Below are 12,066 nucleotides of genomic sequence, written 5' to 3' on the forward strand. Positions count from 1 at the left end.
TGTTGTCGGTGCTATGCTTAGTAGCAGAGCTCTGTTGTGGAGGAGTGTTACGGGAAATATTATATCTGCTAAGAGTGCTGCCAAACTTCTGTGGCAAACACATAATTTCAGGGTCTGTCTTCTTCCACAACGCATTGGGACTGGCTGGAAAATCTCCAAGAGGAGGAAGATGGGACTAAGGGAAGAACAAACATACATCTGGGATGAGTTTGCTTTGATCGTGCCAACTCTTAGAACATGCTGTGATGCATGGATCAGCGTTGAAATGAGAAAGGTCCCTGCTAAGGGGGCCTAAGGGCTTGAGAGTCCCCCACACAGGGGGACAGAAGCAGCAGGGAGGAGAATGGCTTGTGCGAGAGGCTGTTTGCAGAGCCTGGCATGAGCAGCACGGTGCCTCCCAGCACCTGCCTTGCAGCTTTGCACAGGATCGGCCAGCGGGAGAGAATCATCTGCTGGTAAGAAATAACCAGTAAAGGTGTTTGGCTTGTTAGGTGACTGGAATTAGTATGTTTCCTTTAATTGCAGCATTATCTATGATTGTTTTTGACGCATCAGAATTAAAATTTGAGTGTTTTCTGTCATTTTACTACCTCTGGTATTTGCACAGGGAGGGATCTCTGCTGTGGAGGAAAGGCACACAGCCTGCTGAAGACTGCAAGTAAATGTGAAACAAGCAAAATGTGACAATTACTAAAATTCTGTTGACAACTTATCAAAGCTACAGAGCAAAGCATAAAATCTGCCGAACTTTCTTGGTGTTTGAAACAGATGCTGAACACAGGATCCTCAAAGTACGAGTGGACATGACTCAGTTCATCCTTGGCCCCTTTTTCCCTGGCTGCTGGGTCAGCAGACCAGACAACATGTTATGCTGGGTTTTCTGATCTTGCTTTGTGATCTTTTTTCTGAATGAACATATGTCTTCATGCTGTCATACCTATGGAGGATATAAAATGTCAGCCTAGACAGAAAAGTTTGTGGAATCTAGAATTCAGTTAAACCAGTGAAAAACAGTTGTAGAATTCGGTGTCTGAGGTGATTTGCTACTTGTGTGTGTGGGGTGGCTAAAGAAACTGCTGTGGGTCTTGATAATTATCTTTCACAGGCAAAGTTCTGTGTATGTTTTGGAGGTGGTTGTTAGGCATTTGCGCAAACTTAAGTTATACACAAACTAGGAGCGCCTAACCAATCTGGAAATCATTGTTTGGTTGAATGATTTTCAGCATTGCAGACTTTGGCTGTTTGTAAGTGGGGGAAAATTATTTATGTAAAATAAACAAAGTATATGGAAGCTAGGATCTTTATAATTTTGCATGATAAAACTGGCTTTTTTCAAAGAATGGAAAGTGTAGGGATTTTTTGCTGACATGACAGCATTGGGTTTGTTTTTAGTTCCAACAGTTCACTGGTGTTAGATAATATTTCAAGCTCAGCTTAACAAGCTTAACTTTCATTGCTCACTGAATGTGTAATTAAATTATGAAGTCTTCTCATCTGTTTCGAACTTAAATTATCACTGGTTTTAACTTTTTTATCACACATGACTCTTCCAGGATTGCAGGATGTGTGAAAACGCATTACTGTAGCCATATGCTTGTTGGCACAGAACTCCAGGATGTTTCAGTAGGTTTGAAGCATGGGTGGCTGTGTGATGTGTGGTTTTTCTTTTACAAAAGCTGTGTTGATTCTTGCGTAGACTACTGTATCTGCTCTCGTTTTCACAGATTCTTCTGCAGAATCATTTCTAGTAGTTGCCTTGGGAAGGGATCAGGATAGCTTGATAACCTGCAGGTTGAAATGCTTTATTGTGAGCTTGCTGTCCTGGTTGGGTGCGTTCTGTGTGAAGGGATTCCTGTGACCTGTGTGAAGGACACAGCTGAGATGTCAGTTTTCCATTTATCAGCTTAATAGCCGCCTCGTTAGCTCTCTGGTCAGCAGGCCTGCTCTACTGTTTCTCAACAGATAGTAGTAGTAAGTGTGTTTGTTTAGGTCAGAGTGGAAAACCTCAATGCTGTGGCTGGGAACCGTGAGCTGCCTGTACTGCGTATCCATATGCACCATCCTTTGTAGTGTATTGCACATATGACGGTGTATTAAACTGGGGAACACTCACAGTCTGTCTGGGCTTCTGCGTACCCTCTCTTTCATCAGAAGGTAGCTGCTTTAATTAACATGCTTTCCTAATTGTCCTGCCTGATCTTTTTGTGATCTGTTCCTGAATTTATGGAGAGAAGGTCTACTTGGTTCCTCCCATCCACAAGCCAATTGCCTTTGTATTTTGCTCATTTGCTTCATGCTGGTTCTTGGTATTTTTTGTCTGAGCAGATCCAAAGTCTTGTTTTCAATACCTGAAGATTATCTGTAGTTATAATCTGAGATATACCTAGTCCTTTTCAGCAAGTGAACTGTTATGCTTACCTGAGAAGAATAGTGGAAACGTCTGCTGTCTTCCCCTGTTCTGCTGTAAGGAGGGATTAAAATCTGGGAATAAAGGCACTTGTGTGGTTGACTTCAAACTCTTCTGTTTGCATGATGCTTGCAAGGGAGCAAAGGAGAGTCAAGCAGCTGCTGGTGATTAAAATAATCCCTGCAGAGAGTTCTCCCAAGACCTTGAGTTTCATCCACAGTAGTTGATTAGAATTCTTACCTTGGTTTTCAAAATACAATGGTGTGAATTATTTCACCGCATCCTAAAAAAAATGACACCAAATCAGGTCTGTTTTGTATACACAGCTGAGAGGGTCTCTGACTCAAGCTGTGGGGCTGACAGTAATTGCACCCCAGGCAGTGTTCTCTTCTCTAGACAGTGACACAACACCAGTTCCTGATACAGTTATGACTAGAGGAGTATTGCTGGGAACCAGCACGATGATGGTCCATTTCTGAAGCTAAAACAACAACGCCTTATGCCTCCTTGAGCCTGGATACTGGTGGTGGGTTGCTCGTTTGCTGTATAGTTTTGACCTAGTTTTATGTCGCTGCTGAAGCACAGTTTTAGGAAGGGATGGCTGTCGCAGCTTGTTTTGGCGAGTTGAGATCTGGTGGATGAGAAAAGGCACTTTTAAATGTAGCGGTGTTGACAACCTCATAGTCTGGTGGTGACTTCACACAAACCTTTGAATTTCTCTTTAGAGTTCACAATGCTAACAAGGTATGATTTGTGCCTGTTGTATGTTATTGAATGGAAGGAAATGTTTTTGCTGTTCATGTTTTCTTATAGCTGGTACTTGTTCTACACTTTGCTTTTCCTGGGAGGTAGGAAGTGGTGTTCGTTCTCTGGAATGTGAGTGTTAGTGCTCGAAGGAGTTTGGAGAGCTTTTTAGAGAACTGCAAAGGGAGGCAATATATTCTCACTGAAGCTGCTAAACAGCAAAAGCTGCTGTGAGCCCAGAGGCACGCGCACTTTCTGTAAAGTCTATTTTTAATCCTTCAATTAGGAGATGTAAGAGGAGTCCTTCTCCCTCTCTAATCGGTGGAACATCCTCCTCGCCGTCAGCTTTCTATCATAAAAATCTTAGTCTAGCATGTGGTGCCAGTCTGGGCTGCTCTCCTCCTTCCCCCTGTCCCAGGGGTCTCTGAGCATCCGTGTTCCTCAAGCTCACCATGTGGGAATGACACAGTGCAGCTTTTCTTGCTGCTCAACTTCTCTTAGTGATAATTTGAAATTCACCGTTTTTCAAGACTCTTACAACACAAGCGTATTGTTCTGAAACTGCTCTTGTTTGGAAGGTTTATTGGGGGCCATGTAGTGGATAAAGGACCACAGATCACCTCCTTAGAAAGGCAGAACTAGTGTGGGTTGCACTGGGGAGGTTTTTTTCCCTGTCCTCAAACTCAGCCCTTCATTTTATCAGACACAAAATAAAAAGGATCCTTTCTCTCTTTTGGCTTCACTTCGATGCAGGGAAACAGATCAGCGTTGCCATTGAACCCACCTCTGTTACACTTGCAATGGTAAGAGGGAAGAAGGATCACAACTTCTAGCTAGCAGGTGGTCATCTTGTTCCACATTTAAAGGATTATTGGCTAGATCTTGTACTTTTCCATATTTAAGTACTGAACTGTGAATGGCTGCTGTACTAAAGCTTAGTTAAGGTCCCATTTAACTTCGATGACTGTTCTCAGAAGAGTAAGGTTTGGTTTCTCAGAGCTGAGGTTTGCTGCAGAGCACCGGGAAGACCGATATTTCAACGTGCAGTATTGTAATGTTGTGTATTTCAAGAAAAGCTTGTTTAAGGATCCCAAGTCAGTGGGAACCAGTCTGCTATCTTCTTGGGCTCATCTTTCCAGAAAACCTGAGCTTTAACCTTTGGTGGATCTGAAGCAAAGGTTACTAGGTTAGAGGATGCAACCAGGAAGGGTTTTGGTACAGTGCTCTCTGGCCCTTACAAATTCTTCTGCTTGCAGATGTGTTAGTGAGTCCTGTTCTCTAGAGGATTACAGTGATAGCCTATATATTTTCATAAAGAAACTATCCTTGACTAAAAGACTGAGACAGCAGCTTCAGTGGAGGGCATTCTGACTCTCAGCTTTTAAAATTAATTTAGTATAAAACCTCACTCTATTGCTGAATGATTAGGATGGGTGCAGAAAATTAAGGAGAAAACACCTTGGAAGTCATGTTAGGATTGGACTTTAGAGGCTGCTTTAAAATAGTGTAATTTGCATGTCATCGTAATTTTCAGTTGTGAGAATCAGTTCTGCAGTGTGAGGATAATGAGCTGCTAGCCTTCAAAAAAAAAAGTTGATATCCTAATTTTCAAATTTATGATGACTTTGGAGGATACGGTTTTAGATGGCCGCAGTCTAACCAAACTGCAATTAATTACTGTGGTCCTTCAGGTACCGTATTTTATGTTCTAAGTGGCGAGGTAATTTCCACCACTTCCTGCTATGCAAAATAAAAGTGCTTTAGTTAATAATGGCTGTAATTAAGGACTTGGAAACATTTGCAGTGCTCTTTTTTTTCCTCCCATGAAGTTGTGCTCGTGCTGTCCAAGGCAGCGCTGCACTGAAGAACTCATTGCGATGTAGATTGTTTACTTCCCAAACTGATGAAATGCCAGTTCTCTTATGTCAAATATCTGAGGTCTAACGTGTTAGTGTCGATGATTTGTTTAAGCTTTGAGTGGTTCTGACTGTCTGTGGCTCTTAGAGCACGTCTGGCATCTTAAATATCAGTGGAAGCAGAGACTTTGTGAGTTGGGGTTGATTTTTCTGTGGGTATGATGGGCAGGTGATTTTTGTCCTGTGTTTGTGCTGTTTTGGTACAGAGATAGGGATTTGTATGATTAACCTCTTTTGAGGAGTTCTCCATTGTGAGAGCTGCTGTGGCTGGAAGGACAGGATGGTTTGCAGCTCAGTTCTTTCCAAAGCAGCGGCTCCTGGGCGAGTCTGGGTGTTGCTTTAACACGCTACCTGGTCTGGTGCAGGCTGTGTGTTGGGACTTGTTGGTTGGATTGTTGTGAGGATGTAGCGGAACTTGCATTACTATAAAATAAAGAATATAGCAAATATTTTGAAATGACGTGTGAATATTGGATGTTACCACTTTCTTGTGGTTGAAGGTGTCTTAGGGCTGCTTTGGACCAGCCCCTTTGGCACAGCTGAAAGAAAAGACATTGCTTCTCAAATGGGGAGTATGAACACTTTGATCTGTGGGAGGGAAGCGAGTCCTACCTTTGTCTGACAGTTGTATGCATAAAACTTATTTTTCTTTAAAACTTTACTATCACATCTTCAATTTTTTTGCCTTCTAAGTTTGGGCAATTGAGCCAAACACAAGCACCTTCATTATGTTTTTGCAGAGTCTGCATAAGTGCTGTTACTCTTGTGCCATTTGTGTTCTGTAGCATTCAGACAGCGTTGTTTGTAAAGTACCTGTTGTTTCGATCTTTTTGGTACTTAATGTCATCACTTTTATTTTGCAGGTTTTAAAATTTTCTATTGCTTCATCAAATTGTTTCTTACAGTGAAAATGTGTTGGCAGTATTTTAGTTTCTATAAGTTTATACTCTTCGGTGTGTTAGATACATCACATCAGTAGTGAACTGACATTCTTTTTTTCTCTTTTCAGCCAGATAATGAAATCTCTTCAGACTGCAATCATGTAAGTATTGCTTGGTTTTATTTAGTTTCTGTAGGAATAGTTACATTTATACAGCCCTAAAATTACATTTGGCCCTTTGAAGGCAACCGTGAGGCTGATGTGGCTGCCAGTGAAAATGAGTTTGACACCCCTGCTCTGTGGTCTTACCTGGAGACTTCAGACTGGAACATTATCTAAGAGCTGTATAAACTGTACTTGTATATTGGAGGAGAACAGCAGAAGTCTTTCCTATTTTTTAGTTGGGGGGTGGTTCCTGTGAGTTACTGGGAGCAGTATGATATGCTCCTTTTGGGAAAGATGTGAGCAGCACTGAATTTAAACTCTTAATTTGAGCTGTTAAAGCCTTCTGTATTACTTTCACAGCCGCTAAATCTAAATTCCTAGAGTCGCTTGGAAAATGCTGTGGGGGTGTGATGTTTAGAGGCAGTTTGAACCACTTGGCTGGTTTTAGAACAGATTTCCTCTCAGCACTGTGTTTAACAGTGAATGAACTGTTAACCAGTCAAGCTGACTCTTCAGATCCCGAGACTCTAAAAAAATATATGTATATTCAGAGCTAAGGTTGGTATTAGATTTCTTTTGGCTTCTCTCATTTGCGTTCTGTTAGAATACACCTTATCAAGATCCTGAATTGTTTGGTTAGCCTTGGACGCACACAGACAGGTGCGTGCCTTAATGATGGTCTTGGTTTCAGATGCTTGAGAAGCTGTATTTTCGTTTATTATTGGAAGATCTGTTCCAGAAATGAAATCCAGCCATGCTGCACAACTAGTAATTTCCAACTGTGTTTATAAATTAACCTTTAGCACTGCGCTGCCTGACTGCATGGCAGCTGTAATTCTCTGTTGTGCTGTTTAAATGTGCCAACAGAAATTACCTGAATGAAAAAGAAATGGAGAATTCTAGAAATCAAAGTTAGACCTTTCCTCTGCTGGATTAAATGACAGTGTCTCTGCCACCAGGCAGATGTTGGGCTGCTGTGGATTGTAGGAACCATTCAGGAATAGGACATGTGGGCAAAGTCTCATTTTCCCAGGCAGAAATTGAAGGGGAGTGATCAAAAGCTGGACTACAGAGGGGCATCTCACATCCAGATGTGTTCTTTGCCTGTCTCTGCAATCTTTGGTAGTACAGCTGCTGATCATCTGGGAAGATACTACCTAGTGCTAAAATCCGGATTTTTAAGCTGCAAGTTTAACCATCCTCCTTTCCTTTAGAGAGCATCTCTATTTTGAGATTCGAGTTCAAGATCACAAATGCATTGGGGTATTCTTACAGTGTTGGACTTCATTCTTGTCCTTCTGATCCTGCCTGGCAGAAGTCCAGAATACTCTTTGTTAGGACAGGTTCCCTGTTTATTCACATGTATCTATCAAACCTGAATATATATCAGCTCCTTGCTCTCTCTGAATTACACTGCAATCTCATCATCTCCTTTTTAAACTTTTCACACCTCTGTGATATGAGGTGTGGAAGGCAGTGCAGCTGTACTGATTCCATTTTTAGTTCCTTTTGTGTGCTTCCACCCTCTTGGAGATGATGTAAAACTGCTTTCCTTGTGTATGAGCATGTTTATGTTTTCTTAGCATTTTGTGTACAATTGAAACTCCAGAATAAAGTTTGACCAAACTGTTTTGTCTTCTTGATACTAATTAGATTTCTTTTTTTCACAAAGGCAGAGTATTTGAAATGAAATTTTAGGACTGTTTAATCCTTTTATTAATGAAAAATGTTGAAATGTGATTTAAGTTTCTAGAGAAAAACAGATGAGCTAGTAGAGCTTTTCTCAGGCAACACCTCAGCTATTAATTTGCCAAGTTTTCGCAATCTTACCCTGTATTTTTACTTTATGGTGCCTCAGGAGGATATCTGGGATGCGCATATATCTGCAGAGCGTGACTTGCCCAAGATTGATTCTTGCACGATGACCCAACACATCCAGGCTCCTACATGAGCTAATCACTGGCTCCTAGAAGAGCCGTCATCCTTACCCTCTCATGTATCATCATGCTTAGCAAGAGAGAGAACCTCCTATAGGTTTGAAATATACTTGCATCCAAAAAATTGTCTGGTCATAGCCTCTTGCAGAAGGAAGTGAATAAGGGACCAGCTGCATTGTCCCCCTTCCTTTTTTGCTAGGCTTTTATTAGTTTTTCAGCATAGAATCTGCTCAAATAGAGGACTTTGTTTCTGTTAGATCATTTGCATCTGGCAGATGAGCCATGGCACAGAAAGGTGCAGTGGGCTGAACATGTTGCTGGATATGCTGCAGGTCACAACTTACAGTTTTCATTGTTTTATCCTTTCAGTTATGAAATTGTCTTTATTAGATACAATTCGAGTCGGCTCATGACCTTATGAAGAGATTGTTAACATTCTGAATTTGTTCAAGGTGAGAAAATTACTGCAGAAACAAAGGGACAAAGTTGTTGTCTAGGAGGCTTTGCATTGATTGTTGCACTGTAGAAAGATGACAATACAGATTGGGAATAAACGATGTTTCATTCTTTTCTGAAGCAAAACATTTGCCATTCTCCATGGCAAACAATTAAACTCCCTTTCTACAAATGCTCTCTCTATAGCTCTTGTGGAACTACAAACTGAACCTGACTACAGATCCGAAGTTTGAATCCGTGGCCAGGGAAGTCTGCAAGTCCACTATTGCCGAGGTAAGCCAGGAGAAAGGCATGGCTGCTATCATGGCACTAAGGGGTTTTTTCATTTCTTTGTGATAGTGAATTACTGTGCGAATCATTTGGGGTTTGGGGAAGCTCTAGTCTTACATGCCAAATCACTAGGCATATGTATCTTGCCATTTCATGAGTGATTTTTATTTAAAGAAAAAAAAAAGATGCATTAATAACAATAACCTCATGTTTTATCTTCTGATACTTAATATTGAGGCAGGTGCATAAACTTCCACTGATTTTAAAAAATATTTCTAAGCCACTTTTTAAAACTAACATTTGTAGTGAGAATATATTGCTAACGTACAGTATTAGCCTATTAATAGTATTCTTTAGTTCATACTAACAGGCAGGTGTTTTCTTGTTGGTGACTGAGCTCTAATTTTAAGTATTGCTTTGTATTAAGAACAAAATTCAACTAGAAGAGTAATTTCTAGTAGAAGTTTTTGGTGAATTGGTGACTGTCCCAACTGGGTACATTCTGAAAAGTTCATCTTTAATTTTATCAGCTAAATGTATATTTAAACATCAATTTTTTTCTCAGCTGTTGTGATTTTATAAGTTCTGGCAAGAATTTTCATCTAGAATTATAGTTGGCTACCAGATAATGGTGGTTATTTCAGAAGCGGCCAGGCAATAATCTGATTGCTTGGTCTTTTACGCAGTTCACTGGCTCAGGCCATAGATCTCTGGGGCTCTTTCCAAAGCCAGGCTCTTCCAAAAAACACATGTTGCCGTTGTGTGCTGGTTTGGCGCGTGGTACTTGAGCTGAAATAAAGCCAAACCTAGGATGCAGCTTTCTCAGAGGAAGCTTGCTCAACTCTCTCCCTTTCACTCTGCAATGAATCAAATGTGGTTTTGTTTCAAAATATATTTTATGCTTTATCTCTAACAATTACATTGACCTTAGTAGCCATATTTTTCTAATAGCTATATAGATTAAATACAAAATGTTGTAGCAGCCTACATCTGCGTTCAAATAATGGTCTTTAAAATGTTGCATGTTTTTATTATATAGAAAGTAACGGCTTCATCAGCTGAGGCAGGAGAGATCTATTTTATTCATCTAGTCTGACCTGTGTGAGTTTGTCACAGGATGCCCTGGTGTAATTTGTGTTTGAATTAGATTATATCTTTCTAGAGATGGTTCTCCATTTTAAAAAATTTTCTATATGAAGATTCCAACTTGTTGTTTGAGAACTGATGAAATGGTTCCCTGCCTCTTCCCTTAGTGCTGCCCTTGCTTGGCACCTGAACCCTCCGGGATTATTGATTGTCATGGATCTCCCGTTAGATTGATGAGCCCTTCAATATTTGTACAGGAATGAATCTTTGATGTGATTCAAGTCAACTCACGTATCTGTTGCTTGAAAACTGTCACCACTGAACTTTAGTGTCTGGCTGTCAGGCCTGCTTTCTGCGTTACTGTGGCTGCAGTTTTCAGTGTTCTCCTGAACAGGGGGCACCAGAACTGGGCAGGTATTTCAACATGGGCTTCCCAGGGTTAAAGAGAGTCTGTGTAATCTCAGCAGTCCTTGGAGCAAGGCACTGCGCTGCTCCTGTCACAACATTCCTAGGGGAGCATCCTTCACTGATAAGCAACCAAGTTTTCCACTTGCTTCGGAAAGATGCTGTCAAAACTGCCTGCTTCTTGGGCTTCAAAAGGTGATGGTTTTGACCTCACTGTCCGCATCCCTGAGCAGTGCGGGCTGGGACTTATACAGGGGACCTCTCTGTTCATGTACACTGCTTTTCCAATCCCTGCACAGCTTTCAGCTTCTGTTAGCCAAGATTTTTATTTTTGTTGGACCATGGAGTGAAATGGTTTAGGATCAACAGTCAGTCTCTATAAGAGCCTGATAAAAATAATTTGATGAGGATTTTCCTTTATAGTAATTTTCAGCTTCCAGCAAGTTATGAACAGTTCAATATATATCATGTTGAGTTTTGAGTCAGTCTCACTTCTAGCCAAAATGTTACATTGTACGAGGTCAGGTGGCTAATGGGGTCCAAGTATGACTTAGTGATGTTGTAATACACTCAGCTTTCTAAATAAAGGTTTGTCAAACTAGCATTTTTCCTACAAATCCACTTGATTGCAAGGGTTCAATGTGATTATTATGAAAGATGATTATTAAGCAAGAGGGTTTATAATCCCCAAGGTTGCTGTGTTTGCTTTCTTCAGATACTGGCACACAAGGCGATTCTCATTTCTGAAATATTTTCAACTATTCTGACTTACTGAAAATCAAACTAAAGCCTTGAGGGTTTCTTTACCAGCAGATTTTGAAGCTACACATGCAAGTTACTTTGAGGATTTTTTTTTTTAAAGGTTAAATTCAGTAGCTGCAGCCACTGCACTTTTATTCTTTTTTCTTTTTTCATTTTTCCTTTTTTTAAATTTTTTTTTTAAACAGATCAAGGAGTGTGCAGATGAACCAGTTGGTAAAGGCTTCTTGGTGTCATGTTTGGTGGACCATAGAGGCAACATCACTGAATACCAGTGCCATCAGTACATCACTAAAATGACAGCCATTATCTTCAGTGATTATCGGTTGATCTGTGGCTTCATGGATGACTGCAAGGCTGACATCAATCTCCTGAAATGTGGCAGCATTCGACCCGGAGAAAAGGTATCCAGAGAACATGTAGATTGTCAATAAGCTTGTAAAAGTCCTTCACTTAAGGAAACTTAATGTGAAGACTCTGCAATAATATTATTACCTTACTGGCAACTGAGAAAATACGTGGCATATTTTATCTGTCTGAAAAGGGTGATGTCCTGATTCTGTGTAGTTCTTTTTAATAAATATGCATTCGTTCCTCTATGAGGGACTGCTGTTCAGAGACGACTTTAATTTGTCTTTCCTTCCCACACCACAGGTCACGTCACAGGTAGTTGTCTTTTTGATCACGCTCTGTCAGGCTTGACTCAATACAATGAATCCAAACAATAGATTTAAGCAGACCTATTGCTAGGCTTATTTCACAGTCCAGTCAGGTTTGATGCAGGAAGGTCAAGGTGATGTGGTCTTTGCATTAACCCCTTCTGCTTTCTCAAGCTGTAGTTGATAGACAGGACCAAGAGCTTTTATCTGTTCGCTTCCCCTTTCCCCTGCCCACCTGAAAATGGTTGAAGGGCTCATGTACCTAGTGTCACATTTTGGTGGTACAGACTTACTAATACTGTACTGGTTTTACTAAATCAATGTTCTTTTGCCACGTGAGACTTAAGCAGAGGTTGATGCAAAGAACAGTTTGTGCTGACTA

The 12,066-nt window shown here is 40.7% G+C and overlaps 1 protein-coding gene across 1 annotated transcript in view; it reads left to right on the forward strand.

Moving 5' to 3' along the window:
* Window positions 1-12,066, forward strand: part of GLG1 (golgi glycoprotein 1) — a 78,880-nt gene that overhangs the window by 31,901 nt on the left and 34,913 nt on the right. Inside the window, exons 2-4 of the mRNA XM_065848570.2 lie at window positions 6,077-6,109; window positions 8,692-8,778; window positions 11,214-11,429. Coding sequence (XP_065704642.1) covers window positions 6,077-6,109; window positions 8,692-8,778; window positions 11,214-11,429 — 336 coding nt within the window. The remainder of the gene's footprint in view (window positions 1-6,076; window positions 6,110-8,691; window positions 8,779-11,213; window positions 11,430-12,066) is intronic.

Source organism: Patagioenas fasciata, chromosome 13, assembly GCF_037038585.1.
Source record: "Patagioenas fasciata isolate bPatFas1 chromosome 13, bPatFas1.hap1, whole genome shotgun sequence".
Classification (NCBI taxonomy): Eukaryota; Metazoa; Chordata; class Aves; order Columbiformes; family Columbidae; genus Patagioenas; species Patagioenas fasciata.